The 27,323-nt window shown below is 45.8% G+C and overlaps 1 protein-coding gene across 2 annotated transcripts in view; it reads left to right on the top strand.

Moving 5' to 3' along the window:
* The window catches only part of SCAMP2 (secretory carrier membrane protein 2), a 36,352-nt gene that overhangs the window by 2,815 nt on the left and 6,214 nt on the right, over window positions 1-27,323 (top strand). The window contains exons 1-8 of one of the 2 annotated variants that reach the window (XM_084816914.1): window positions 559-658; window positions 10,515-10,595; window positions 12,527-12,616; window positions 15,723-15,840; window positions 18,027-18,155; window positions 20,790-20,949; window positions 22,380-22,481; window positions 27,058-27,175. In XM_084816914.1, the coding sequence (XP_084673040.1) occupies window positions 644-658; window positions 10,515-10,595; window positions 12,527-12,616; window positions 15,723-15,840; window positions 18,027-18,155; window positions 20,790-20,949; window positions 22,380-22,481; window positions 27,058-27,175 (813 nt within the window). In that variant the 5' untranslated portion in view covers window positions 559-643. Of the gene's footprint in view, window positions 1-558; window positions 659-10,514; window positions 10,596-12,526; window positions 12,617-15,722; window positions 15,841-18,026; window positions 18,156-20,789; window positions 20,950-22,379; window positions 22,482-27,057; window positions 27,176-27,323 lie in introns of those variants that run through there. The other variant, XM_084816913.1, reaches the window with a different exon arrangement.

The following is a 27,323-nucleotide window of genomic DNA, read 5'->3' as shown; positions in this document are numbered from 1 at the left end:
TTAGCTTGTACCAGCCAGTTTGCTCCTGTTCCATTTCTGCTTGTTACTCCTTCTCATGACATGATGGCATGAGAATCGGGAGCAAAGCTCTGCAGCCCAGTTGCAGTTTCCCTCACTGAGCAGCTCTTTTTTTTTAACTAGCCCTAGAATTTTGATAGTATACTGCGTTATCTCTTCAAGGGGTAGAGTCAATGTGTGCCTACTGTAACAGTTCTGTTTAAGTATATTTTACTTTAGACTGAATCTGTAGGCAGAGACTTCTATATCTTTATATACAGTGCCTAGCATCCTTTAGGCATGTTTACAAATAATAAATGACAAATGTATCCATGCTTTTTTTACATTGGGCACCTTTTTGTGTTATGGGTAGACTTCAGTGCTAATTGTACCTTTGTAATCTCTAGCAGTTGCTTTTGGAAATTGTAATTTACTTGGGTTGTATCTAATACCTTAATCTTTTTTTAATTCTCCACTATTATTTTTCTGTTAGTACGTCACTCTGTTGTAGCTGCTGTTTGACCCACATTTTCCTGTGAAATCACGCTGCCTCCCTACATCCGTTGGCACCCAGCTCTACAAGAGATGGGCAGAATGAAAAACTGCCCAATGGAAGCTTATGCTGTAGCTAAGGTTCTGTTTTGACATGGAGGCTTCAGTGGTAAACACCTTTACTAGGGAGTAAGCCTGACTGAACAAAGAGGGATTGACCTTTGAGTAAGCATGCATAGGATTGCATTGTGAAGTTTGACTGCTGTTCTCTTTCTACCTGGTCAGTCAACCTCAAGTGCTGGATTTAAGGGACCATACTTAGGGCTTAACTTGCCTCACCAGGATTAAGCTCTCTAGAACTTGTCTTCAATTATAAGGTTCATACATACATACATACAGAAGTACATAGTTCGCAGAACAGATTATATATTTTGGAGCCTGGTCCTATGTATGTTCACTCTGAATTCAATCCCACTGAATTTAAGAATACTAACTCCCAGGAAAGTATGCAGAGAGTTTCAGCCTTACTCTGTCATAACCAGGAAGAGTGGTTCTTTGAGCCTGTAGTGAGGAAAATGCACTAGACTCTGCATGGATTAAGCTTGGCCCGCACAAGCACATCTGGGAACGGATGCACATCTCGGGAGCATTAGATTTTCAAAAAAATTGGATTCAACACGTAGTAAACATGTGTCTGTGTGTAGCAGGACTTTTTTTCTTAAAAGCCCAGTTCACACATCGAATTAGTCCTGTGTCGGCTGCTTCAGTACAGCACCTTCACACAACAGGCTGTTCATATGAACAGCTGGTCTTGCAGATCCAGGGATTGTCACTACACCATTTTAAAGAAAGAGGGGGTTCCAAGGTGAAAAACCTTGGAAGCAAGTGTGGTGTGCTGCTGACACAAGAGCTTGCTGAGAGGAAAAGCCTCCATCCTGTTGTATCTTCAGAAACAGTCCATGCTGCTGAAGGCATGTGTGAACCTGGCTCCTAAGTCATGTCCTTTGCCTGCAGGACAGACAGTACTTGGAAATCATCCTGCCCACCAAAGGGCTCCTCTCTTGGCAACATTAATCAGAGAGGAAACTGTTGAAACTCCGGTGCACTGAGCTGTTGTTGCAATTGGACAGGCAACAGAGCATCTGGTGTAAAACAATCTTGTCAGGAATTAGCTGGCTTTGCAGAGTGTGCCAACTGCTGTGATTGCATGCCTGCCCTATAGTGCTTTTCTTTCTCCCTGTGAAAAATTGGAAGTGGGAGTTAAATTTATGAAACTACTGGGCATTGTGGGCATGTGGGACAAGGTGTTTTGAGAGCTTCTCCGCTCTCGGAGTGCCGTTTGGATTTTAACAAAACCATATTGGCAGTTCTGTTCATCTTCTGAAGCATGTCTTTGTTTGTCAAAGGAGTTGGCAGCTGGCTGTCAAGCCAGCCTCTTAATCTTGGTGACTTGGGGGAGGGTGGGGTGTGTGAAGGGCAGAGTGCTAATGGTTCAAATGCCATTTTGCTTGGGGTCTGTAGCACATAACAGGATGATCCAAAGGCACTGCGGCAAACTTCTCTTTGGTGTATAGCCTCCCAAGCCACAAGCTGTTCAGGAAGTTACAGCGATAAACTCTGGTCTAAAACAAACTTATTTTGTCACAAATAGCTGACGCAGTTCACAAGGCCTTTAAAACAAGGATCCAAGACTTCAGCAAAGCTGATAATAGTGTAGAGATTTTTCCAGTTCTAGCTATCAAAAGATGTTTTTCAACATTCTTCTCCTCCTTGCTCTATGGTGTCAAGCCTTCCTTTTGTATTTAAAAACAAAAATGGTTTTTTTAGGACTGTCACTTTTAACTGATTTAAGCTTTTAAATATACTTGTGTCAACCCTTTGTTCCTACATTATTTCTTCTAAAAAGGAAATTATTTGTAATGTGACCAAATTGTAATCAAGGGACACATAATCACATAAAGTGACGAATAAAACATAACCAAATTGCAAATGTTTAGAACATAAGAAGAGCCGTGCTGAGTCAGACCAAGGGTCCATCTAGTCCATTATTCTATTCACGCAGTGGTCAACGAACTGCCCACAGCAAACCCACAAGAAGGGCATGAGTGCAACGGCACCCTCCCGCCCATGTTCCCCAGGAACTGGTGTACACAGGCATACTTTCTCTGATACTGGGGTAGCATATAGCCTTCAGGACTAGTAGCCATTGATAGCCTTCTCCTCCAGGAATTTGTCTAGCCCCCTTTTAAAGCCATCCAAATGGTGGCCGCCACCACATCTTGTGGTAGCAAATTCCATAGTTTAACTTTGTGTTGTGTAAAAAGTCCTTTTTCTGTCCCAAGTCTCTCATCGATGAGCTTTATGAGCTGCCTCTGTTGGGTTCTAGTATTATGAGAGAGGGAGAAAAAAGTCTCCCTATCCACATTCTCCACACTATGCATAGTTTGATACATGCCTGTCGTGTCTCCCCTTACTTGCCTTTTTTTCCGAGCTAAACAATTTCAGCTGTTTCAACCTTCCCTTATGGGGAGCTTCTCCAGCCCCTTGATCATTTTAGTTGCCTTTTTCTGCCCTTTAAAAGTTGTTGTTCAGTCGTTAAGTCGTGTCCGACTCCTCGTGACCCCATGGACCATAGCACGCCAGGCCTTCCTGTCCTCCACTCTCTCCCTGAGTGTGCTGAAGTCCATATTCATTGCATCGGTGATGCTATCTAGCCATCTCATCCTCTGCCGTCCCCTTCTCCTTTTGCCTTCAATCTTTCCCAGCATCAGGGTCTTTTCCGGGGAGTTTTCTCTTCGCATTAGGTGGCCAAAATATTTGAGCTTCAGCTTCAATATCTGTCCTTCCAAGGAGCACTCAGGGTTGATTTCCTTTAGGATGGACTGATTTGACCTCCTTGCAGTCCAGGGGACTCGTAAGAGTCTTCTCCAGCATCACAGTTTGAAAGCATCAATTCTTCAGCGCTCAGCCTTCCGTATAGTCCAGCTCTCACAAAGTACCTGCTTTAAAATATTTTAAATTAGGTAACCTGAATGGCTCTGCTTTAACCCCAGCCATGCAGTCTCCAGCTTTGTTTTCCACTAGAGCAGCCTTCCTTAACCTGGTGCTTTCCAGGTAGATTGGACTGCAGCTCCCATAATTCCCAGCCAGTGTGACCATGCTGGTTGGGAATTATGGGAGTTGCAGTCCAACACATCTAGAAGGCACTAGGTTGGAGAAGGCTGTCCTAGAGGTTAGCCATTGAAAGTGACATTTTGAGCCCTGGGGCTTTAGCATCACTTTCCGTCTAGTCTGCCTGTCCCTCCCAGATAGAAAGTAAATTGCCATCTTAGAAATGCTAAGAGACTCACATCATGGTGCTGATTAAGCTAAAATGTCCCATGAGATAAAAGATTGCAGGCTTCCTTTATTCTTATGGACCATGCCCAAAGCATTTTAGCGAGCAGAAGGCTTTAAAATCTTTCCCTGCTACCCTTCCCGGGAGAACAGTCCTGTGAAACAAATTAGTGTTCTTCCCATTTTGGGATGAAGTGAGGTCAAGAAAAAGTGATTTGCACAAGAGTGAGATTGTTGATTCAAATCCAGTGCTTGTCCTGAGCCCTCAGTGGTTTGATCTCTTGTCTTGTTAGTTGAATGTTTTTGTTTTGTCGTGGGTGGCGTGGTTCTGTGTCATCTTCTGTTTATATCATGCTTAAAGCGATTTATATTTTACAAAAATGGCAAAAATCTTATAACGTGAGCAGCAAATCACACTATGAAAACCATGCTAAACAAGCACATACTATCAAGCAATCCTAAATAATATAAACATTAATATTAAGCAATGGGGAAAAATTGCAAACTTTTCCTCAAAATTTAGCTAATACAGTAATCTCTTATCACAAAATCTCAACATATAAAACAATACAAAATAAAAATTGTAATAAAGTAGCAGCCAATTCATACCTGGGAAATATTTTATAAGGATGACTCGTAACAAAACTCTGAACTCACTATCATATTATTTCCAAGTAATTTGAAGTTTCATTATGCAGTTAATTTCACTTCCTATTTTTTGAAACCCCTCTTAAAAGACTGACATTTAACAGCGTATTTTCTCTTTGGCTTTCATGCTAGCCATTACTATTCCTCTTTTATAGCTTTTGTTATCCAGGGATAGTTCCAAGATCAAAGTCTATTAGGGTGCAATCCTATGCCTATTTAGACAGAAAAATGTCCTACAACTCCCAGCATGCCCCAGCTAACATGGCTGGCTGGGGCATGGTGGGAGTTGTAGGATATTTTTCAGTCTAAACAGGCATAGGATAGCACCCTTATTTGAGGAAAATATTCTACAGGCCACATCTGCCTAGCATCTTCACATACTCAAGTTCAATCTCATTCATCAACTTACAATACGGGTGTCTTCTTGAAATGGTTGTATCCAGATTTAAACTGGATCAGCTGCCCTGGCAGAAGTGGGTTTTCCTGCCCCCTCCTTCCCGCTGCAGCCCCTCCAGCCCCCTGAAATTGCTACACAGAGGCAGGAGACCTTTCTGAATGGGGTGAGCTATGGTGTGGGAGGAAGGGGATCCCCAAAAATCAGGCAAGGGGCCTTCTGTGAGCAGAGCTCTTCCTCTTATGGAAGACCCCTTCCTCTTTCATATCCTGAAATATCCTGGATCCAAACCTAAATATCTGGTCATGCTTTTTCTCTATTTGTTTAAAAAAAGGTGTGGGTTTTAATATCCTTGAGGCTGTGATCCTAAATGTGATACTAGGGAGTGAACCTCATTGAAGGCAGTGGGAAGTTAGAGTAAACAACTATAGAACCATGCTGCTAAAGATATAGGCCATTAGAGTATCCAATACTGTAAATGTCTTTTATTGGTGGGGAGCACCATAGCTCAGTGGTAGAGCCCCCACTTTACATGCAGAAGGTCCCAGGTTCAATCCCCGGTATCTCCAGGTAGGGCTAGGAAAGAATCTTGCCTGAACCCGTAGAGAGCCTTTGCTGCTAGTCAATGTTGACAGTGAGGATGAGATGGCTAGATAGCATCACCGATGCAATGAATATGGACTTGAGCACACTCCGGGAGAGAGCAGAGGACAGGAAGGCCTGGCGTGCTATGGTCCGTGGGGTCACGAAGAGTCGGACACGACTAATCAACAACAACAATGTTGACAATACTGGGCTAGATGGACCAAGGGTCTGGCTCGGTACAAGGCAACTTCCTATGTCTTCAGCCTGCTTTCATATAATATGTAAGAATTAATCAGTTTAACCTTTTTCATAATTTCATGAAGTGTCTCACAAGAGTCCCAAGCATTGGCCAGTGACCCATGCTTTGCTTCTGTGAATATCTCCTCTGTTGATTACAAGGCACTCTTTTGTTATACGGCACTCTTCTCACGATTCTGGACCTTTCTATACATTCTGAAGAACATTTCATATCTGGCATAGAAGTCAGTTCTGTGATACCTGCTCTTTTGGCATCTAAGTAGATCTCGGATTTATGCAGGCGTGACGCAGGGGCTTTTCAGAAAGGTCTTACAGCTTTCAAATGGGTTGTATGTTTGCCTGTAGTTGTTTAGTTTTAATACTTTATGTAATTTAGAGAGCAATCCCAGATGTGTGCTCAGAAGTAAATGGCACTAAGTTCAATAGGATGTACCCCCAGGAAAGTGGGTATAGGACTCTACTGTTAATGTCTGCGTTTTTAAAAAAAGAAAAAGCAATATACTTGAGATAAGATTGCAAATGCACAATTACCTTAAGGGGAGATGTAACTAGAGTACTTAAGGGGGAGAATCGGGGTGTGGGGTGAGGCTGACTTGGTATAAAGCAGCTTCCTGTGTTCCACAGAAGAGAAGATTTGCAAAGCTAAACTGCTGATAGCAGCATTGACTCTGCAACTTGGCTCCTAAGCAGAATTGGCTTGCAATTTGCAGCAGGAAACAAACAGTTCACTTTGCAGTGAGGCCTGGTCTTAAGCATCTTCATGTTCCCTGGAACTCCTCAGTTTAAGTTCCCCTCTGCCTGCTGCTGTGCCTAGCTGACTTTCTAGGGTAGGGATGTTATGCTATACTTGTTATACTTTATTTCCATGCCTCCTTTTGGCCCAAAGACCTCCAAAGTGGCTCACAAAAATATACAAATACAATATTCAAACAATACAGTAAATACAAATGTAAAGCAGAAATATCACAACAGCTGTTTAAAACTAAAACAACTGAAAACCCTGCAGCCCGGACACACCTCCTACATATCCAAAAGCAAAAAAATTGTCCCCCAGCACAGAGCCAGCCCATATCTGCATATCTGTGTCCTAGATTCAATTTCTTGTTGCCCTTCTAGAGTTTTTTAGAACTTGGGAATTTTCTTTAGTAGATATCTATTAACCAGGGCCAAAGTATATGTAGCAGATCTATGAACAAGTTTTAAAAAATGGTTAGGGGAAAAACACCTTGATGTTCATCACACAAAGAGTATAAATATTTATTTCTGCTAATACTAATATATACAACTTAAATAAAATGTATATCAAAATATACTTGACATTTTATAGACATCAGTTAATATATTATTAATTTGTTTCTTTATATATGCATAAGACATAATGCAATAAGCAGTTACAGCAACTTGTGCCCTCCAGATGTTTTGGCCTACAACTCCCGTCACCCTACACAGCATAGACAATATTGCGGGATGCTGGGAATTGTAGGCAGGAATTCCTGGAGGGCTGCAAGGTACACCCACTGCTCTAAAGAATAGTTCTGCTTGCTGGAGTTTGCCTTGCCGCAAAGAAACTCCCAAGTTTCTGGTTCATTGTGTTCCTGATGTACTAGCTGCAGCTCTTATAAATGTGCTCAGAACCTTACAGGAGTTCCCTTAATTTTATTTTTGGATACCTCTGTCTCTGCACATCTGATTCTGCAAGGAAAAGGAACTCACAGCACACTCCTGTCTGTGCTTACTTGGAAGTAAGCCCCATTGCGCTAAATGGGCATACCCCCAAGTAAGTGTGTCTGTGTGTTAGACTTAAGACTCCACCTGTTGCTTTCACCTGTTCTCCCTTCCTGGAGTGATTCACTGGGTTGTGCAACAACATGCTTAGGTGGGGAGTGTCAGAACCCAGGCTGTTTGCCTGAAGTTATTCATTAAACGGGAGCTTGATGTGCGCAGCAAATGAAAGCTGAGATGACACTAGGTTATGACACTAGATTTTGACCCACGCCGAAAGGCTTCCTGTCCCTAAGACTCACAGTTGCAGCACAGAATCTCCTATCTCTTTCTCGCTCGCCCAGCTGGATAACAATATATTTGTTTGTTTCCTTGTTTTGTCCAAATAGTTGAATCGGATACATTGCTGGCGTGGCATGCTTGGATTTGTGACTGGTTTCTGGATTGTGCCCCATAGCTGTAAATGAAGCAGCCGAGAATGAGAGAATTTTCCTATGAACTTGGGACTTTTCAGCCAGGCGATGCTTTGAGTGGCTAAGTTCCGCACAGTGGGCTCTGCCTACTCGTGGCAGGCCTTTACACTGTGCAGAAGTGCTGCGTGGATCCCATGGAAAAGGGGCTCCTGTGCTATTACTGTAATGTCTAAAGCAGGTGTAGGAACGTGGTGCTCACAGGCACAATGTTCCCCCAGACACCTTTCTTGGTGCCCACCGAGACACCTTACTCCTTCCAAGCTTTATTTTAAAAATATTTTTAAATTTTCTTTCTGGCAGCTGTGACTGCTTGAAAGCCAAGTGGGAGCCTCTAGCTGCTGCCATCTTAATTTCCAATGAATGCCTCTGGGTGGGCTACTTGTCCTTTGTGACTAGCCTTTTTATTGTGCCCAGAAGCATTTCTCAAATTTCCAAATGTGCCTGCCGGCCCAAATGTTTCCCTTCTTCTGTTCTAAAAGGCACCTCTTTCTGTACTCCTTGTTTCACTGTCCAAAACTGCTGTGAGAATTATTCATTTCAGCGTGTGTGGGAGTCGGGGCTTGTGGGGAGGCACTTTTTGATTAGCAGGGACATGAACATCTGCCCCCCCCCGAATTCCCTGTTCCCTCTGAGCTTAACTGCAACCTTCACAGTAGTTGAGGTGAAATGAATTTTCCCAGCAACAACTTCTTGTTCCTTGTTATTATGCAAAATGTTTTGAGGGTCTGGGTCTTGAATGGGCAGTGAAGACCCAAGGGCTCTGCAAAAGGCCTGCTCCTGCTGGACATGAAAATGGGTAGAATTAGTTTGTAGATTTGGATCAACACAGCTGCCTGCAGTTTTGGCATCTCCTTTGGGGCGTGGCTGCGGGGACTGTCATGATGAGCGCCCGCACTTCAAAATTTGCCACTACACCACTGATTCACTTCCTCCCACCTCACCCCGTTTATTTATTACATTTATACCCCGCCTTTTTTCCTCTTGCAAGGAACCCATTTCCCTTCACTGGCTACCCATCCCCTCCCATATCCAGCACAAACTGTTTGTCCTTACTTTTAAAATCAGCTCATGGCCTTTCCCTACCTTTGTTTGGCCTTTGTGCCATCCCCACCAGTGACCTCCACTCTTCCAGCTCTACCACCCTGAGCTGACTGAAGGTCTCCTGCTTCCTTAGATGACTGTCCGTTCTCCCTTGCTGCCCCCTATGTGTGTAATTGCCTCCCTGGGCATCTAGATGTTGCAATCCTTTTTCCTTTCTTAATATCCCTCCTCAAAATCTACTTTTTCCATGTGGCCTTTGGCGTGCCATTTTAAATCTCATTCTCCACTGCAGCTTTCCCCAACCTGGTGCCCTCCACATGTTTTGGGCTTCAGCTCCCATTTGCCCCAGCCAGCATGGCCGGTGTTCAGGAATGCTGGGGGATGCTTGGGATACTTGGCTCAACAATGCTACAAGCAAGAAGGATATTGGAATTGTCACAAGCTGAATATGAGCCAGCAAGGTGATGTGGCTGCAAAAAAGGCAAATGCTATTTTGAGCTGCATTAAAAGAAGTATAGCTTCCAAATCATGTGCAGTACTAGTTTCCCTCTACTCAGCGCTGGTTTGGCCTCACCTTGAGTACTATGTCCAGTTCTGGGCACCACACTTTAAGAAGGATGCAGGCAAACTGGAGAGGGTTCAGAGGAGGGCAACAAAGATGATCAGGGGACTGGAAACAAAGGCCCATGAAGAGAGACTGAAAGAACTGGGCGTGTTTAGCCTTGAGAAGAGAAGACTGAGGGGAGATAGGATAGCACTCTTCAAGTACTTGAAGGGTTGTCCCAGAGAGGAAGGCCAGGATCTCTTCTGCATCATCCCAGAGTGCAGGACATGGAATAATGGGCTTAAGTGACAGGAAGCCAGATTCTGGCTGAAGATCAGGAAAAACATCCTGAATGTTAGAGCAGTACTACAGTGGAACTAATTACCTAGGGAGGTGGTGGGCTCTTTCACACTGGAGGCATTCAAGACGAGGCTGGACAGCCATCTGTCAGGGATGCTTTGACTTGGATTCCTGCATTGAGCAGGGGGTTGCTCGATGGTCTTATGGGCCCCTTCCAACCCTACTATTCTTTGATTCTATGTAGTCTAAAACATTGGGAAGGCACCAGGTTGGGGAAGGCTGCTCTACTGCAACCAAGCTTTTAAGTATGTGTAACAGCATTTGGCCACATTCTTCCCATCCTTTGTTTTCCCTCTGCCTGTTCTAGATTGTAAGCTCCATGGGACAGGGATCTGTGTGCTGCTCATGTAACTCCTGTAAATTCTGATGTACACTGTTGGCGCGCTATAAGTAATAATGAAGTATGGTTAAGTGAGAATGTAGATTTGGTGTTTTCCTTCCATGTTAAGAGCCAGAAAAGCCATTGTAGCAGACTGGGGGGATCATCCTGCTGTGTTTACGGTGGGAGTGAGCGGGGATCTTTCCAAGGGGGAAGATTGTTGATGGCCAGATTTAACAAATAAGGCGCAGGCATGCAAGTCTGATCTACCTGTGTGCGCACCCCGGTCTAGATGTGTTCTAGAAAGTGTGTTTTCGTTCAATTTTCTTCTCCTTCCTTTTTCAGGATCCTTCAGTTACACAACTGACAAATGCTAACCAGGGTGGCCTGGATGAATTCAATCCCTTCTCTGAGAACTCTCGGCTTGTAAGTGCAGCATTGGATTCCGTCTCCTATTAGCTAGCATGTTGGACTTCAGGGGTGCTTAGAAGGTTTCCACTCAGAACTGGAGGAGATAGGAGTGTTTAACTATCTGGGGCCAGGAGACCTCCAATGTAAAACACCAGCTCTCCTTTTGGCAAAGCCAGCCTTATAAATAAGCCCATAAAAGTGACTAGCCAGCCAAAATGTTTACTAGCCAACTCGGGGCTGGTAGAGGAGGGATGGAGAGCTTCATCTCTCTTGAAGCATTGTGTTGCCTTTCTCATTGGCCATGGAGGAGGGGTGCTCCCCTCCTTTGGCAGATCACTTGTTTTCTATGTTGGGTGCAGAGGAGGACTGGAGCATCTGGTCCTTCCTCCTCTGCCAGCCCTCTCACTCGCCTGCATGCAATTTCTTGTCAAGGGCTACCATGCTAGTGCTTAAATACAAGACTGGACACGCTGTTCTTTCAGAACTTCTAGATGGAAAGGTATCCCATTGCAAGGGGACAGCAAAGCCAATTAACCTGATTGAGATCAGTTTTATTTTTTATTGACCAGAGGGCATAACAGAAATACAATAAAATAAAATACATAGAATATCTTAGAGGCTGTTACAACGAGCAAGAGTTTGGTCCATCAAAATGAGCTGACATTACAACAGTCATGGTAGCAGTTTGCAAGGCAAGATTTAATAACAGCAGCCTGACGCTGAGATAATGTTAAGGCAATACATTGCTGGCTTGAGTCGTAATGCTTGATATCTGTTAACAAAAAGTCTTTGAAAGCCTGACCAAAAGAAAGGAGGAATTTGTTTCTAACTGATATTGTGAATTGGGCATTGGAAAAGAGAATGTGTAACGTCCTCAGCTTCTCCTGTGCCATAAAAACACAGATGGATGTCTTATGGGAAAGGGGCAAATCTCCCTTACAAAACTGTTGGCGTCGGGTTAAGTCTTAGTGGGTGCAGTCCCTCATCCCCCCCCCCCCCCCGTGTCTGTGCCTTAGTGCGAACTAAACCTCAGGCACAGAGATAATCTTAAGTGATGAAAGAATAGCCCAAGTTGCACACAGTGGAAGGAAGAAAATAAGGGGGTTGATCAGCTTAGCGGAGGGAGCTTTTGCTCCGACTGCGCAGCAGCTGAGAAGATCACTCTGCCCACAGTTGGCAGGCTGAGTGTGAAGGCAAGGCCACCAGGTAGCATGGGGGCAGATGCCAAGGAGGCTCTGGGCTGGGTGAGCCCGCTGTTGGCCAACCTGCACGGGTTGCTGTTCGTTAGGAAGTGAAGCTCTGAAGGAAGCCACTTCCTGCTGGTTATGTCAAATTGCTCCGAAGAAGGCTCAGTGAAACAGCTGAGGAAGATGCATCTCAAGCACTCGCTGATGATGCACACGAAGGAAGCGAATGCCAGTTAGATAAGGGCACCTTCTTTGGCCTGGGTCCACGTGCTGCAGAAATGAGGTGGTCGAAGGGGCTGTGCCACTTCAGGCTACCCGTGGAGAAATGCTTTGCAGCCAGCAGCCACCGAGAGGCACTGCTGTCGCCTGCCACAAAACCCAGGTAGCAGCCAAGAAAGCAAAAGGGGATGAGTAGCTAGCAGCCCCTCAAACTCCCTCTCCTGGGTTCAGTCAAAAGTTCACCTTGACAAGGTCCAGCCCAGCACGAAAAGCCTCATTGTACTACTTCTCTGTCAGCGGCTGATGTTCCCAAGGTTTTTCTGAAGATGCCAGTTTCCAAATTCCGGGGTGGGATGAAGCTCTGAAATCAAACTAAAAACACCTGCAGGTTGAGATGAGCATAGGCTAGTTTTTCTGGTGTTCTGGATCTGCCCTCCCATTTGGGAGACCTCTTTGGGGCGACACCCCTGCCGCAGCAGGGCCAGACCCTGTCCAGATACTCCTGTCGCGGTGTTCTAACCTTTTGCCTCTCTCGTCCAGACGAATGCAGCTCAGACTGTTCCGGCAACGCAGCCCGGCGGGCCTTCGCAGCCTGCTGTGCTGCAGCCGTCTGTGGAACCCACTCCCCAGGTAGTGCACCCCTCCTTACCTTTCTTAATGTTGGATTGTATCTCTGAAGAGCTCAGTCTGTGGCCTCCCAATAAGCAGGATCGTCTTAAGTACTGATTAGCATTGTGCTTCTTGATTATTCTCTTTACAGATAACTGGGAAAGGTATTATGTACATTTACTTTTATTTGGATTTAGGTTTCTCCCTGCTTGCTAGGACTGGGAGCGGTATGTGTTACAACATGTAACTGTGACCCAAGTTCTAGTTTTAGTTCAGATCAACATGTAACATTCTAGGAACATAGCATGCTGCCTATGGGGATGATGGGAGTTGTCGTCTGACACACCTGGAGGGCACCTAGATAGGGAAGGCATGTGATTTGCGTGCAGAAGGTCCCAGCTTTAATCCTGGGCACCTCCAGTTCAAAGGATCAGGTGGTTGGGGATGGGAAAGATGTTCTCTGCCTGGAGGGCCACTTCCAGTCAGAGCAGGCAATACTGAGCTAGGCGGATAAACATTCTGACATGTTAGGAACATCGGAAGCTGCTTTATCCTTAGTCAGACCCTTGGTCCATCCATCCCAGTATTGTCAGCACTGACTGGCAGCGGCTCTCCAGGGGTTCAGACAGGATTCTTTCCTAGCCCTACTTGGTGATGCTGGGGGTTGAACCTGGGACCTCCTGCATGCAAAGCGGGGGCTCTGCTACTGAGCCATGGCCTGTCCTTCCGCTACCACCTGCTTGGCTATGGTCTCCCAATCTCTAATATTTCCCTGCTGTTCCGCTCTTCTCTGCCAATCACATACTGTCCCTCCCATTGCAAAGCCATTTGAGGGGCTTCACCTTGTTTCTCAGATGGTTTCCTTTCCTTGACTTTCTGCCTCTCTCACCTATACTTCCCTCAGGTCCCTGCAGCCTACTGCTACCTTATTTCCAGGCTTCCTGTAACTTGAGCTCTCTATCTTCTGGGATTTATCTTCCTTCTCAGCATTTCAGTCCTCAGTTGTCCTGTCTGCCTTACACCTTTGCCCCCACTCCACCCCACACTATCAGCTCCTTGTCTCCCTGGGCCTGCATAACACTTTCCGTATCAAACTGACTTCTGGCTTCTTCACAAAGCAACTGCTTGTCAACATTCTTGACGCCTTTCTTCTTCGGAGTTAAAGTGTTCATGAACATTCCGTGCAGCACAGTGTTTAAAATCAGGCTTGTTGAACATACAAAGCTGCTTCCATATTGCGCTTGGCTAGTCCATTGGCCCATCTAGCCCAGTATTGTCTCATTAATAGACTCTGTTATGATTGGAAGTGGCTCTCTAGCAATGTTGGGGATTAATTTTGGGTCTTTCTGCATGCTGGGCTGATGCTCTGCCGCTGAGCTTTGGCCCTTCCCCAAAATTATTAAAGAGTACACATTTGTAAAAAAAGATAAATGGCAGGGAAAGGGTGCAAGCCCTCAAGTCATGTGGTACCAGAGGTGGCTCTAAACGCATGCACGCACGCCATTCCATAGAGTAGGGCATCCTTTCTCAACCTGCTGCACTCCAAATGTTTTGGATCACAGCTCCCAGCAGTCCTGACCATGCTGGCTGGGGCTCATGGGAGTTGAATTCCAAAACATCCGGAGGGCACCACATTGGGAAAGACCGAGGTAGAGTGCCATCTTAGCTGGGACAGCACTGGGCACATGGCAGTGAGTTTGCCTGACTCTCCAAATAAAGAAACCTGAAGCATAATTTGGCTTTGTTGTTGACTATCTGGATTTATATCACAATGAAGTTATGAGATCAATTAAACTGTCTTAAGAGGCTCTGGAAAGCATACAGGGAATAAGAGAGGCTTCCAGGGCCGGTGTGCTTTTGTGCATATGTTTCTCTTCTTGCTCCAACCCCACCCCTGCCTTTTGTATGCATCACTTACCTAACCCATTAAGAGTGTTAGTAACTTAGTTTCAGCGAGCGATCAGGCAAGCCCCATCCTGTGAGCTTAGACACAGCGTAGTTGTGTGTTGCAGTTGCTGCTTAGACAGGCCAGCAAGTACCTGACTCCTAAGTTCATCTCGGCAAGCTCAGAAGGTTCAGAGAGGCAGAGGTTGCTAGGAGAAGACGGCAGCTCTCAGAGTAACCACCAGGTAATAAAAAGGAAGGGTAGGGAAACCAGCAGGAAGGCGAGGGATTTTAATGTATTTCCTTCTGAATAGCTATGATAGGGATCACTGCCTCCTCTGAGTTTCATCTCTTCTCAAAATGGGGGAGGTGGCTGTTCTTATGTGTGTATGGCCCAGAGTCCTGCCTTGGATTTCCTTTGTATGTTTATGGACCGCTTAACCTTCCTCCCCCACCCCCTGCTTTTTCCTCCAAGGTATTGGCCCTCTTCTGGTGTTTAACATCATTTTGCAAGATCTTTGAAATGAGTAACCAGGAAAGCATAACAAAAGGAAGACCTTTGCAGGGGAATGGTTTGTGTGGGGTTTTTTACCAGCAGAAGTAGAAATGCTAATGGAAGTTCCCATATCTGCAGCTCTAAAATATTTTATTCCGTGCGTAGCTGGGGTTCTAGAAATGAACATGGTTGCAGTTTTGTTGAAAATCATGACGCCTGGCTAGTCCCACAAAGCACCTGATTGCTCAATGCATCCTGAGATTGTGAGCTTAAAAAACAAAGTTTCTAGACCTCATTGGCTTCTAGGAAAAAAATTGAAAGCAGATGTTCACGTTCTCCTAAAAGATTAAAATCCAGGAGGAGATTTGACTGTGCCATTTCTAACAACTCTTCAGCGTCTTTCTGTATGGGACATGCTGGATTTGCTTAGCAAGTGCATCAGATTGCCGTTGAGATGCTTGGGGTAGCCTGAAAGCAAGAGCTCTTCACTAGTAATGTTTCCGTTTCTTTTCATACCCCCCGTCCCCAATAGGATTAATATACTTGGGCTGCAGTCCTATACACACTTGAGAGCAAATCTCATTGAACTTAACAGAACTTACTTCTTAGTAAACATATATAGGATTGCGTTGTTAGTATGCCCCGTTTTTTGAGAGAGAGAGAGAGAGAGACCCCACAGCTTTTGTTTTCTGCTGTTGAGTTCTTAATACCCTCTGATTATTATTTTTTTTTTCTTCCGAATAATAGTCAGTTGCGTCAGCAGCACAGGCTGGACTCCTTCAACAGCAAGAGGAACTGGAAAGGAAAGCGGCCGAGTTGGACAGAAAGGAGCGTGAGCTGCAGAACAGCGCAGCAGGCTTCATCCGTGAGTAGTGGCTGGGGCATCTCTTTTTACTTGAAATATTTCAGTTGTCGTTCAGTCGTGTCCGACTCTTCGTGTCGGACCACAGCACGCCAGGCCTTCCTGTCCTCCGCTCTCTCCTGGAGCATGCTCAAGTCCATATTCATTGCATCGGTGATGCTATCTAGCCATCTCATCCTCTGCTGTCCCCTTCTCCTTTTGCCTTCAGTCTTTCCCAGCATCAGGGTCTTTTCCAGTTACTTTTCTCTTCGCATTAGGTGGCCAAAATATTTGAGCTTCAGTATCTGTCCTTCCAATGAGCACTCAGGGTTGATTTCCTTTAGGATGGACTGATTTGACCTCCTTGCAGTCCAGGGGACTCATCAGAGTCTTCTCCAGCACCACGGTTCGAAAGCATCAATTTTTTGGCCCTCAGCCTTCCTTATAGTCCAGCTCTCACAGCCATACGCTGCTACTGGGAAAACCATAGCTTTGATTATATGAACCCTTTAATTCTATAGAGATAGATAAATTAAATCCAAGGTGGTTTCCAATAGGGTTGTTTGTGGGTCTCAGAGGCTTGTATTAGCTTTAAAACCTGGAGAGCGATATAATGGTTGGCTTGAAATCTAACCCACCTGGGAGCTCTTTGAAGCGGTGCGCAGTTTGTGCGCAGTGGTGTCCAGCAGGTTCAGATCCAGCGCAGATCCAGCAGGTTCCACCACATCACAGCAAGCTGCTAAAGAACCCAGGCCTTCTACCAGATCAGAGACTTTTTTTTCCATCTAGATCAGTATAGTCTACTATGACTGGCAGCGGGCCTTTCCAGGATCTCAAACAGAGGGTGTTTCCCATCACCTGCTCCCTGATTCTTTTGTAAACCGCCCAGAGAGCTCCGGCTATTGGGCAGTATAGAAATGTAATAAATAGTAATAAAACAACTGGGGATGGTGGGGATTGAACCAGGGACCTTCTGTAAGCTCAGCAGCGGAACACACGCTTAGCAACGATCCCTCCCCAGAGAGTGGTCTGCGGTGGTGAAGCTTTTTATTTCCCCTCCACGCAAAAGGCTCGTCACCAGTGGATTTGGACATCAAGAAACCCTCTCACCTCTCGATGTGTAAACCATGTCTGAAATAACAATGGAATTGTTCAATGTTGTAAATAAGTATAAAGAAGCTGTCGGCCTGCTCCCCCAGGCGAACCTACTGGTTGCTGGAACGATGGGTGTAACAAGCTTCTGACTCCAGAGGAATTGTTGCTCACCTCAGATCCAACCTTTCAGTTGGTGTTCTGCCTGTACTGAGCTTGCTTGATGGGTTTCCTGAGTATTTCCAGCACATCAGTCATGCTGACCCCAACCTTGGGTGTTTGTAGTTGGGTCTAAGAATTTGTATGCTGGTGGTCACGTACTGTATGTTGCAGAATATTTGTTCTCTAATGCACATTAGTTATGCTTTTATGGAATATGAGATTTCATTTTAAAGATGGCAAGGTTCTAGTCCTCCGTTTTATGGAGGAAAGCCTGAAAAACATATGGTCAAATGGCAAAGGAAGCTTACAGTAGCTGGGCATTTCCTCTGTACAGGTGGCAGTGGGCAGTATCAAACAGGGGCCGTGTGCACACAGCCAGCCCCGGTGGGACCTGGCCTGTGCATGCCCAGCCCCATCAGCCCAGGTCTGCATGCAGCGGTGATATAACACTTCCAGGGGCAAGCACCGGCATGAACGAAATCGCTCATTTCTGGAAGGGGCAGGTTGCGCCCCTTCCAGAAGCGAGCGCTTTCGTATATGTCAGCGCTTGCCCCAGAAGCACTATATCGTGGCCACATGCGGACTAGGGCCAACGGGGCTGGCTGCATGCTCATGGACCCATTGGATACTACCCAGTGTCTCCCCATGTGCTCGGCCTGCCTGTATGCTGTGGTGTTCTAAAACACGTAGATCTCCTTCCTTATCAGACTTCTCAAACTTCTATTCTGAAGGCTTCCAAACACAAAATAATCCATGCAAAATTAAGTTTTGCGATTTGCGTGTTGGGTTTTGTTTTTCTGAGATCCAGAATTGAGTTCACTGTAAAATCAAATACTGTTTTGCCACGTAATTCTAGTCTTACACCCCACCCCTAAAAAGCATCTTGTGGGCCATTATGGGCAGAGAAGAAATCAGGAAAACTCTTCTGGAAACTTTTCTTTCCTCTCTCCTCCCAGCGAGACAGAACAACTGGCCTCCACTTCCAAAGAGCTGTCCAATCAAGCCATGTTTCTATCAAGACTTCTCTGCAGACATCCCAGCTGACTATCAGCGAACTTGCAGAATGCTGTATTACCTGTGGATGTGTGAGTAAAACTGGTCAGGGGTGGCTGGAAAAGCACTCTTCAGAAGAGAGGCGCAGTTATTGTGGCCCTGTATTTTGATTCTGGAAGAGCTGCAGTATTTCAGATTGGCTCCAGCACTAGACCTAATGCTATTCCAAATTAGACATGATCTTATTCACATCTTTAGCTTTTTTGTGGCTGTTTTAAGCACGTCTATGCACCACCACCACCCTGTTCAGATCAGGACCATAGCAGGGACAAAAGGTTAAGGATCCCTATCCCAAGGTGCTGATCCAGCTTGTCTCCTGCCCCTGCACCCCAGTGTCTCCTGTTTTTTTGTGTTTGTTTTTTTTAAAGACAAATAGAACAGCCATGCAAAAAGCACAAATAACATTGTGTCTAGTTTGGCCTTCTATCTTTGATGTCAACAGTCAGCTGTGATAGTCTGGTGTGAACTTAAGCTGTTTACCTGTGATTTAAACCCTCACTAAATAACTTGAATCTGTAGGGCACCAAATATTACAGGGATGTGGAACAAATATGAATTTATGTGTATATAATTTTTATTATTAACAATTATACTTTTCAAAAAAATCACCAGATATTCCTCTAATTGAGAAAGCTAACAGTAATATTTCCAGTATATAGCTTTGCTTAATAAAAAAGGGGACCCTTCAATGCAATAGTACATTAAAAATTTCCTTTGAAAGTCAAGAAAAAACATTTCATCGAGATGGCTCTCTAGATTTTCTGAAATGACAATCCTTATAGGTTCTAAACATGTGTTTTTGTTTTTAAAGTGGAGAACATGTGGATACAACTGGCGCTTGTTAGAATGGCTCATTTCCTCTTCCTTTTGTGTTCTTCTTTTTCCGTTTTCCTTTTAAGTTCTTTTCCTGGTTCTTTTTACTAGGACCTGGGTGCTGGGAAATCAAGGGAGTGATTCAAATTAAATGTAGGAAAGCACAGGTATTATGTTGTTATATGACTGACTTAATCAGAATCATCAAAAATGTTGATAAGTGGAGGAAGAGCCTCCGTATTTTCCAGAAATCCACAAATATTGGCTTGGCTTACTAGCTAGCCTCTGTGCTTGAAATCTCCCTCCACAAGTGATTTGCCATGCTCCGATTTTGGGGGAGAGGAAGAGTTGTATCTCATTTTGCTCTGGAGTATAGAGAAAGTAAGAAACAGTACAAAGATTCCTGGTTTTACGCTTTATCTAAGCCGCAGGGCAGGTACGAGCTCAGGGGAGAAGAGGTGTACCACTAGGCATTCTTCTCATTGGAGGACGGGGTCACTTGCTCCTGGTATTCTCTAAAAATAGCCTAGCAAACTGCTTGCTTCTCAACTTGGGTAGAGAAGTTTCCAGTTACAGAATTGTGAGAAAATAAAAAAACATTCTAAGTGCATTGACCATTCAAGCAATGCTAAATGGGATTTTTTTTTAAGGCACTGATGTCTCAATTTGGTATTTCATGGCATGGTGTTAAAATTATTTACCTACGGTGATCACCCACTTGAGGCATCATCCATTTCCTTTTCCACAGAATGGCTATAAAAACGAATAACATGCAAGGCTGCAATAAGTTTAAATCATAGGCCATGAAGTAATATCAATGTTGTAACTGAACAGTGGAGAAACCACAAGGTTCATGGCTACCTGTACAGATGTAAAATGTGAAAAACCCTTGAAACGCAGTGTATGTCTGGTGCTCTCTTTGAAAGGACAGAGAAATGTGAAACCCATGGCTAACAGTATGTGTTGTGTAGGAGTCTTGTGTACATTACAGAATAGTGGGACCTAGAAGCTGGCACGTACCTTGGAATTCTAAACTTCTGTGTTGAGGTTCTAGTCCTCAAGTTGTTAAGTTCAGCTGAGTAAACCTCTCTACCTCCACCACTCATCCTTGTGAAATATCCTTCATTTCTTCTTCCACTTCACCATGGCAGGTCTTTGTCCAGAGACCTACGGGCCTGATTTGGACAGTCATATCATAACTTAATAAGTGGAGATGTGAATGAGCCTTGTGCCTGGGCACACAGTCCTTTCCCTCCTCCTTTCTCGGCATGCTGCAGTTATCCCTGTAAGTCTTCAAGGAACCACAGTTTCCAGTTTTGTCTGAACCTGGAAATTATGGTTACCAGATTTGGAATGAGCCAGGATCTTAAACCACTGGTTGAAGTTGGTTGAAGAGCCTGGCTTTCTCTGAACATGGTAACCATACTTTCCTAATTCAGACATAATGGGAAACTATGGTTCATCGAAGACTTCCTGGCTTTTCGCAGCGTGCAAAAAGAAGGCGGGGAGGAAAGGGGCAATATAAGGATGCAAAACACTTGTGCATATCTGCACACGGGCAAAATGCTTGTGCATCTCTCTCAGCTTATTAGCTGAGATCTGATCGTCCAAACCAGGCAGAGTCAAAATGAGCTGTGCCAGTGAAGTAAATCAGTCGTCTTTTCCACATTGTGCACTGACTACAGAACTTGGATATTACTGCAGAATTTGAAATCCTCTTTGACACAGAGCACTCCCCACTCCCTTGCCTGTTTCTCGTTCACGGATCTCCTACAGAGCTGCATGGATATTTCAGCTATTTATGGGGGTCTTTTTGTGGCTTTCTGATTGTCTTTTTTTTTTATCTTGGGCAGTTCACTCAGTTACCCTGCTACTAAACCTGCTCGCCTGCCTGGCATGGTTCACAGTTAAAGCCGACAGAGGAGTAGACTTCGGCCTGTCCATCCTGTGGTTTATCTTGTTCACCCCCTGTGCTTTCCTCTGTTGGTATCGGCCAGTTTACAAGGCTTTCAGGCAAGTAATTATCCCACATTGGGGGGGGGGAGGTTTCTTGGGTGCACGTTGTCTGACATTGGCTGTAACAGGAGCTTGCTTGTCAGACTGTCCTTGTTCCTCAAGCGTAGAATCCACATCTGTATCTCCTTCTTGAAAACTCTTGAAAATTAGAATGTGGGATGTGTAAATAAAATGTTGGGGAGGGAAGGAGCTTTTTTATAGTCACATGTTGTTAGGTTTGCATCTCGGCCTGCTGCCAAGGATCTCTGAGTGGTGTGTAAGTCTCTGCCGCTGCCATCACCTTGTTAGGCTAAGACAGGGATGGACAACTTTTGGAGGTCTGAGGGCCATTTTTAGCCCCCCCCCCCCCCCGAGACTCCCCCCGTAGGCCACCGGGCAACCTGAAAATGAATTTGAAGGGCTTTTCTCAAGGAAAAATAAGCTACAGAGCACCCAAAAGGTCAAATTTTGCTTGTTTGCATGCTAAATTTTGGCCCTTTTAGGGCTCCCTAGCAGCTATGGAGGGCTACACTGGCAGGGGCAGAAAACAATGGCAGTGGCCTAGCAGCCACACGGGGAGGAGGGCCGAGTGGTGGAGGCCTGAGAGCCACACAGCGAGTGGTGGTGGCGCATGGCTAAGAGACGGGGTCTTGCCAAAGGTCATCTGTTCAGATTTAAGCTGAGTAAGGGTCTGAACCTGAGTTTCCTGTGCCAAATCTGACATGTGGCGGGTAACTTCAGCAGTTGGCAACTGGCAGTTCCTGACCAAAACAAGACCAAAACAAGTAAATCTGTGCATGTGCGCGCACGCATGCGCGCACACTTGCAAAGTTATGCAGATTGCTCCTTTCTGTTAGTAAAGCTTACGGCAGCATGCAGATGGCTGCGTTCTAGGGGTAGCTGCAGTCTTGGTGGGTAACCTTGCAAGTTAGGAATAAGAGAAGAGACATTTAGAAAGGGGCAGCCCGGGAGAGGAAAGGCTTCTGGGTTGAAGGGGGGAGGGGAAGCTGTTTGGCCCAGCTTAAAAGGGGTGGCATCTTGCCCTAGTCCTTGGCTTGGCCAGCAATGTCATGAAGGCATAGCTGCACCTAAACTCTGCAGCTTACTGCTGGAGCAACAGCACTGGCTGGCTGCAGAATCCTTCCGTTGATTCCATATGCCACACCGGATCTAGTGCAGGGGTGAGCAGCGTGTGACCCCCCCACAGTGTTTTGGCCTACAACTCCCATCATCCCTGACCGTGGGCTATGCTGGCTAGGGCTAATGAGAGTTGTAGGCCAAAACATCTGGAAGGCCACGTGTTGCCCACCCCTCTGCTAGCGTTTGGCACAGAAGTTGGCCCCACCCCCCAGCTAAGACATGTTCCGTAGTATTGTAGTACACTTTGAAGTGAACACCTGGATTGACACCTTCTCTCCCCCCCCCCACCTCCCTCTCTCTCTCCGCAGGGCTGACAGTTCCTTCAGTTTCTTTGTGTTTTTCTTCGTATTTCTTTGCCAAATAGCCATCTACATCATCCAGGCTGTTGGTATAATTGGCTGGGGGAACAGGTAAGCCTGATTGCCATCATCCATGATGAAAAGCAGTGGTGGACAGCAGAGTCATCTTGCTGCAGGCGTTCAGTTACCTCTCTGGCTTCTGTAGTTGTGCTCTTCTAAAGCTTCTCTTTCTTCTCTCCTGGTCTGCGGCTTCCACAGATCCCAGCTGAAGTGCCTCTAACTCCATGCTTCCTGCTCTAAGTCCTTCACCTGAAAGGCACGTATCTCCTCTAACCTTTCCTAACGCATCCTCACCTTCCTGTGCGCATCCCTTGCATGCTCTCTTGTGCTTATTCTTCAGCAGTCCCTCTTCTTACTGGTTTTCTCCCCACCTCCTGCCGTGGTTGTCTGTTCTTTTCTTGTTTGGAGTATTCTAAAGTACTCCATATCTGTCAAAATAAGTCTGCCAGCAGAATTAACTCCTCTTGGGATGCGGCCAAGCAGCTAAATGGGGAAAGAGGGAATAGGGCCACTTAGAGCAGAGATGGGGAACCTCCGGCCCATGGGCCAATTTGGCCTGCCAGGCTGGCCCGGCTGGCCCACAGGCTTTAGCGCAGGCCCCTCCCTGAGCCTCTGGCCCTTTAGCGAGGGGTTCCCCACTGAGGGAATGGTGGGAATCCCCACTATTATCTCCAGCCAGAGATAATAGCAGGATTCTGTCTTAGTGCATGCTACTCACCCAATTGGGAGGAGGAGCAATGCAGTAAGGATTTTGCCTGCCCCGCATCCTTTTCAACTGGGGAAGGTGCAGAGCAGGCAAAGCTGGTCCCTGGCCAAATTGCTGTCTGAAGCTTCCTCCAGCTGGTGCTTCAGGAGGGGACCAGTGGTGTCATGCGGTTGAGGCAGGGTGTGGCCTCACCAACGTGGCATCATTTAGACTGAGGAGAGCTGTTGGGGTGGTGTGGGGGTGTTAAGCAGTTAAGTTCCCCACCCCTGACATAGTGTCTGCGAGGTGTCTTAAAGACTCAAGAAGGGAAATGAAGCAATTTCTGCAAATTTATTCGATATGGCTGTGCTATTGCTCTGTACTATCTGAATGTGACAGCAGAAGATGGTGCCACCTATGCACTGGCCCAGTTCACAAAACACAACTGGTTAGTTGAGTGTGGGATGTTGTTGAATCATGGTTGTGTTGTGTGAACGCAGCATCACTAACAGGCCATGATTTGTTAATCACGAATAACCCATAAAGAGAACCCATGGTTTGTTTTTGGGTTGTGAACTGTGGGGTTTTTGTGGTTAACAAACCATGGTTTGTTGGTGTTAGGGTTCACACAACACAACAACCCATGATTCAGCGACAACCCATGGTTCAATGACAGCCCACGCTCTGGCTTGTCATGTTGTGAGAACCAGGTCAGTGTCTCATGGCATCAGTGAAAGACTGAACAGATCTGTTGTCACTTAAGGGTTAGAGCCCATTTCATTGGATGCTCAGATACACATTTGACCTTTGCAAAGAAATGTTGCAGACTGTACTTCTTGCATTTCATGGTAACCTGGCTTCATTGTTTAAAATGTGTTTCTCTATATCTGATACCCATGGGTATAGTAGAACACTTCATGCACCTGATGATGTGAGCTCTCATTCACAAAAGCTTCTGCCACCATAAATCTGTTCATCTTTATAAGATGCCACGAGGTCCTTTGTCTTTGTTGCAACACAGCTTCCCCTCTGGAATTTGTCACTTATGCTATGGTAAATGGGAGGCGGAGATGCAAAGAAATGGGTGGGCTCTAATTGTCCCTCTGGAAGATGCTGAGCAAGAATTTGTGTCTTGTCTTCTCAAGCAACTGTGCACACCACCTGCCTAATTCTGAAGGGCAGAGTCCCAGCTATCGATGTGCTATATCCATCATAGCTCTGACCCATATAGGAGACCATATAGGGCCCCCAAGTAATTCCACAAAGCCATATCATAATCTTCCATCCCCCATGTATGTGAATAATCTTTAGTATTGGATGTGGCAGTCTTACCTTCAGGGTAAGAAACGCAATGGGCATGGTGTCTATTTTTGTGCATAACCTGGAGATAAACCTCTGCGCTGTGCCACATTCCAGCCATCCTTGGCTGTCATGTTGAGTCATGACTTTACTAGTCTGACTGCAGAGGGGCAGATATGCTTTTAACCAAATCCAAACCTGAACAGTAGATTAATGTTTACTATTGGCCAGATCTTACCTTTTCCTCTTCTAAAAGAATGTCAAACAAAGGCATCGAAGGGCACAATCTTATGCATGGCTGGCTGGGGAATGCTGGGAGTTGTAGGACTTTTTTCTGTCTAAACATGCCTTACTGGAACAAGTTAGGGATTTCATCATCCCCTTCTTAGTCTGTTTTGGTGGAGAAAAACTAAGCTGACCAGTATCCAAATAAAATAACATTTTAAAAAGGAGTTTTATCCAAAATTGCATATAACTAAGATGGCATAATTCAGATTAAGTACAAAATGTTTGTTGCTTTTATATTGTTGGCTGCCTTCACCATCTATTCCACCGAATGACTAAGTAGAAATGTGGTATTTTTATAAATACCGTTTTGGTATTACACTTTAGTTTACAGTGTACACTTCTCTGAAAGTAAGCCTCTTTGAACACAGTGGGACTCTTACTTCTGAGTAAACATGTAGAGGGTTGCACTGTAAAGGCATATCCCTGTGGAATAGTGATTTCAAATCTGTGCTAGGGATTATTTGTACTTTTCCCTACTATATTAATTAGTGTGGCATAAAGGCTAGGATTATATACATCAGGTGGATAGCACTCAATTCTGGCAAAGCTTGGTAGGTTCTCACACACACACACACACACACACACGCACACCGGTATTATATCTGCCTTGGGGACTTCAAGTGGAAAGACCGGCTAAGGGTCCAGCTAAGGCTAAGGGTCCAGCACTCTAGCAAGTGTGGTGTAGTGGCTAGAGTGCTGGACTGGGAGTCGGGAGATCCGGGTTCTAGTCCCCACTCGGCCATGGAAGCTCACTGGGTGACTTTGGGCCAGTCACAGACTCTCAGCCCAACCTACCTCACAGGGTTGTTGTTGTGAGGATAAAATGGAGGAAGGAGGAGGATCATGTACGCTGCCTTGAGTTCCTTGGAGGAAAAAAGGCAGGATATAAATGCAATAAATAAATAAGGGTGCAATCCTATGGCTGCTAGATAGCAGCTAGACGGCCATAGGATTGTTTGGTATTCTGGAACTGCCTCCCTGCCCCACCACCTTGTAGGTGGCGTGGATCATCCCCAGGCTCCATGCTCAGAAGAGCAGCGCAGAGCAGGGCAAAAGGGGGCATTCCCAGGTGCGGGGCATGCAGAAGTGATCCTATGCTTCGTCCAGCCTTCTCCCCCTGCCCCCGAAGTCCCACACCTAGACAGCTGAAATTGGCCATCTAGCTGTGAATGCAGCCAGGGCAGCCAGAGCCCGAAGGAGAATATCTCCTCTGTGCTCCACCTACCCTGCATTGGATAGGCGGTCGCCTCCCAAGGTCGGAGGTGGCCACCTATCCCAATAGGACTGCTCCCTAAAGATCTACTTAAATAAAGATCCATAGACAAAGCTTTCCTTAAACAGCTCGGATTTGAGTGAAGGGCTATAGCTCAGTGGTAACAGCACCTACTTTGCATGCATAAGGTCCCAGGTTCAATCCCTGGCATCTTCAGGTAGGGCTAGGAAGGAATCCTGCCTGAAACCCTGGAGAGCTTTTGTTGCCAGCCAGCGTTGACAAGGCTGGGCTAGATGGACCAACAGCACGAGGCAGCTTCCTAACAATTCCCTCCACCCTCCTCTCCATATGTCTTTGCTCAGCGCAGGAATTAGCGGATATGCAGGACACCCCAAAAGGTCATAAACAGCTCAGAGAAGAAGGCGGGGTCAGTAGGGGGAACAAATCCACATATTGATATGCAGAATTTGAATTCCCTCGCAAGACTTCCTTTTCTTCATTAGAAAACTGACATATGGTTCCTTTAGTAAACTCAGTTCAATATATTTGTGCTACCCAAGCGCAGTGATTTAAATAACATTTTAAAGTTATTTCTTTTAGAAGGACCAAACCAGACACACAGTGTGTGTGGCTAAGGAAGAGTGTGTAAAATTTCTGTGTGCAACAGACCTACAAGTATAATGATCCCCCATATGGAATTTAGGGGGCAGCCAAACTTCTACACTATCAGTGTTGCCCTAATCTGATTTACACTCCATGAATTTGTCTTGTCGGTGGCTATTAGCCATGATAGCCAAGTAGAGCCTCCGAGTTCAGGGGCAGTATGCCCCAGAGTACCAGTTGCTGAGAAAGGGCAGCAACGGAAGATGACTTTGGGAAGCAGAATGTTGGACTAGAGAGGCCTGTCTTGCCCAACCCGACACTCTCCAGACATGTTGGCTGGGGGAAGATGAGAGTTGTAGCCCAACACATCTGGAGAGTGCCGGGTTGGGCAAAGCTGAGATAGGCCTTTGGCCTGATCCGGCAGATTTCTTCTTACATTACACCTGTGGTGTTTGCTCCCCAGCCTCAGTGCAGCCTGGCTTCCTGCTCCTTTTCCCTACTCACGCAACCTTTGATCTCACCCAACCTCTCTGTTCCAGCGGCTGGATTGCAGCGCTCTCGGAGGCCGGGCAGAATCTGGCCGTGTTGATCATCATGATGGTGGTGGCTGCATTCTTCACGGTCTGTGCCATTCTCTCCCTCTTCCTGTTGAAGCAGGTGAGTTGTGTTCAGAGTGGAAATGCCCTTCAAATGGGCCCAGGGCTACAGCCTGTTTCTATCCCAGTTTACTGGAGGGAGCCAACAGGGGGAGCTCTACCCTTGGTTATACAGCCTTCCGCCTGTCCTCCATACCATAGTGGGGTTG

Source organism: Heloderma suspectum, chromosome 11 (genome assembly GCF_057233095.1).
Source record: "Heloderma suspectum isolate Gila_16-S chromosome 11, 16-S_ref, whole genome shotgun sequence".
NCBI lineage: Eukaryota > Metazoa > Chordata > Lepidosauria > Squamata > Helodermatidae > Heloderma > Heloderma suspectum.
Note: the sequence above shows the minus strand (reverse complement) of the source record. Positions and strands in the feature narration are given on the sequence as shown.